Source organism: Trichoderma virens (assembly GCF_000170995.1).
Source record: "Trichoderma virens Gv29-8 chromosome Unknown TRIVIscaffold_89, whole genome shotgun sequence".
NCBI lineage: Eukaryota > Fungi > Ascomycota > Sordariomycetes > Hypocreales > Hypocreaceae > Trichoderma > Trichoderma virens.
The window spans coordinates 893,250-895,274 of NW_014013660.1; the positions used below are offsets into that span (position 1 = coordinate 893,250).

Sequence of the window (2,025 nt, forward strand, 5' to 3'; positions counted from 1 at the left end):
ATGTCTGCCGTGGACAGGGTGGTTCGTCTTCTCCTCCCTCCTCTCCACATCGAGCTACTCTATTCTTCTTTCTACGCCGGGGGGGTGTTCTGCTGCGGATCCTCTGCGGATACGTGGATATATGATATAGCTGACACGAACCCTGAATGTTGGGCTGGGGCTTAATATAGAGAAGAGCGCCAAGTGTTCTCACTGCGTCGCCGGTCACCACAAGTGCGAGGACGTACGTGGTCCCTTCAGTCGTCATTAGTGTTGCCTGTTTTTGGTATTCTTACTATTAGACTGCCTCCAGCAACGTCATTCCCTTGATTACAAAACTCCTGCTGAACACCTCCTGTACATAGCTGCTCGTAGACCAAGATGGCAAAATCAAGCCTGCCGCGCGCGCCGTTGCGGCCGCATCCCTCAAGGTGTCCCAGGGCGAGGAGGTTAGTGTTTCATCATGAAATCATTTGTTGATCATGTTTGTCTTTTCCACGCTCAGCATTAGTGTGCATATTGGGGGGGGGGGGGGGGGGGGGGAGTGAATGCGTCTGAGCGATTGTTTTTCTCAACGCGGTTTTGCGTTGGCTTCACCGGCCTAGCTAACAAGTTCCATCCTGCTCAATCAACAGGTCACGGCATACGAAGATTTGGCCACCAAATACAACTTGCTTGCCCGCCGGGAAGCCAAACGAAGAATGCCGTCAGCGGCTGGTTCTGTTTCAGCTGCTGCTCCAGCCATGAGCACAGATGCTCTAGCTGAGCTCATGCGCCGACAAACCGAAATCCTTTTGGACATACGAGCTGAGTTGAGTGCAATGCGCGAGAGGTCGGGCGCGGGAATGCCGCCGGTGGAAAGCTCGGATATGTATGAAGATGACTATGGCTTTGACCAAGAGATGGATAGAGAAGCTGAAGAGTAAAGCGTTGGATCTTAGACACACAACACTACTTGCATTGAGTAAATGGCTGGTTGGAAGGGCCTCGATCAGCAATAGTGCTGCTTCTAGATTTTGTTATTTATTGGCTCTATTTATTTCTTCTTTGAAGCCCAGTTTATTAAAGGGAAGCGAAGACTTTTCCCTTTATTTGTTTTATATCATACGACATTGGCGTTGGGGGTCAGGTGCTTGCTGCAGCGAAATAGACGGAAGGAAACGAACAGAGGCCAAGACTACCTTACGAGGTGATGACTGTGTATTTTGGAGATACAATTTGGTTAGATCTATATGAAGAATTCTAGGTACTTCAAGTGGGATCACGCAGACCCTAGTGCTTGAAAGGGCGTTTTTAGCATACTAGCTAAATTTAAGGGCCGCTTTCGTTAAGAGAGGAGCTAGATTTATTTTCTGCATGAACCTATTTTCCCGCATGAAGATACCATTCCCAAGTGGTTATTACGAATGTGGGGAGAAGATTAATCTAGATGATCTTAGCATCGCTCGCTTCGAACAAATATTCTGGAGTGTGCTATAGAGTGCTGTTGACGACTTTGTGCCCATAGAGGCTGCAATTGGCGCCTCTGTATGAATATACTGCGTGGGCAGCGTGGCTTGCTGCAGGATCTGGATATACGTGTGACTTGCATCGCGAGTTGTTCTAGACCTATTTCCGTCGCCAACTTCAAACTATTAATTCGTGCATGTACGTGGGCCGAAGAAATCCGAAAGCTGAATAGCAATCGCGGTGGCGTGGAGGGCTAGACACGTGGTTGATTTGCAGTGGGTTCATCTGGATAGCTGGAATGATGGTTGGATGAAGTCCATGTTGAGCAGCTTTTTGAGCGGAAAATGGAGTAGTGAGGCAGTGTTTGGCATATCTTCGGTCACGGAATTGAGTTGGAGATGGTTTGCAGCGGATATACACTAAAGCAGTCAGCAGGACAAGAAGGAATGTTCAGTGCAAAATCGACTATTGTGGTGCCACATCGTGGCATTTTGGGGGTACCAGCTTGGTGGTGAAATTGCTCGGGTGATTGGCTGGTAATTTTGCGGACTATGCCCGTGATATCTTTATAAGATGTTTGCATGCTACTACTATTCC

General features: G+C 48.3%; 1 protein-coding gene across 1 annotated transcript; it reads left to right on the forward strand.

Annotated features, from left to right (window-relative positions):
- On the forward strand, window positions 1-905 carry TRIVIDRAFT_227015 (uncharacterized protein; the record flags this gene model as incomplete). The annotated part of the gene is made up of 4 exons (XM_014095894.1): window positions 1-21; window positions 131-223; window positions 345-428; window positions 615-905. 4 exons carry the CDS (start codon window positions 1-3, stop codon window positions 903-905), a joined length of 489 nt encoding a protein of 162 aa, XP_013951369.1.
- Between the last annotated feature and the right edge of the window lie 1,120 nt (window positions 906-2,025).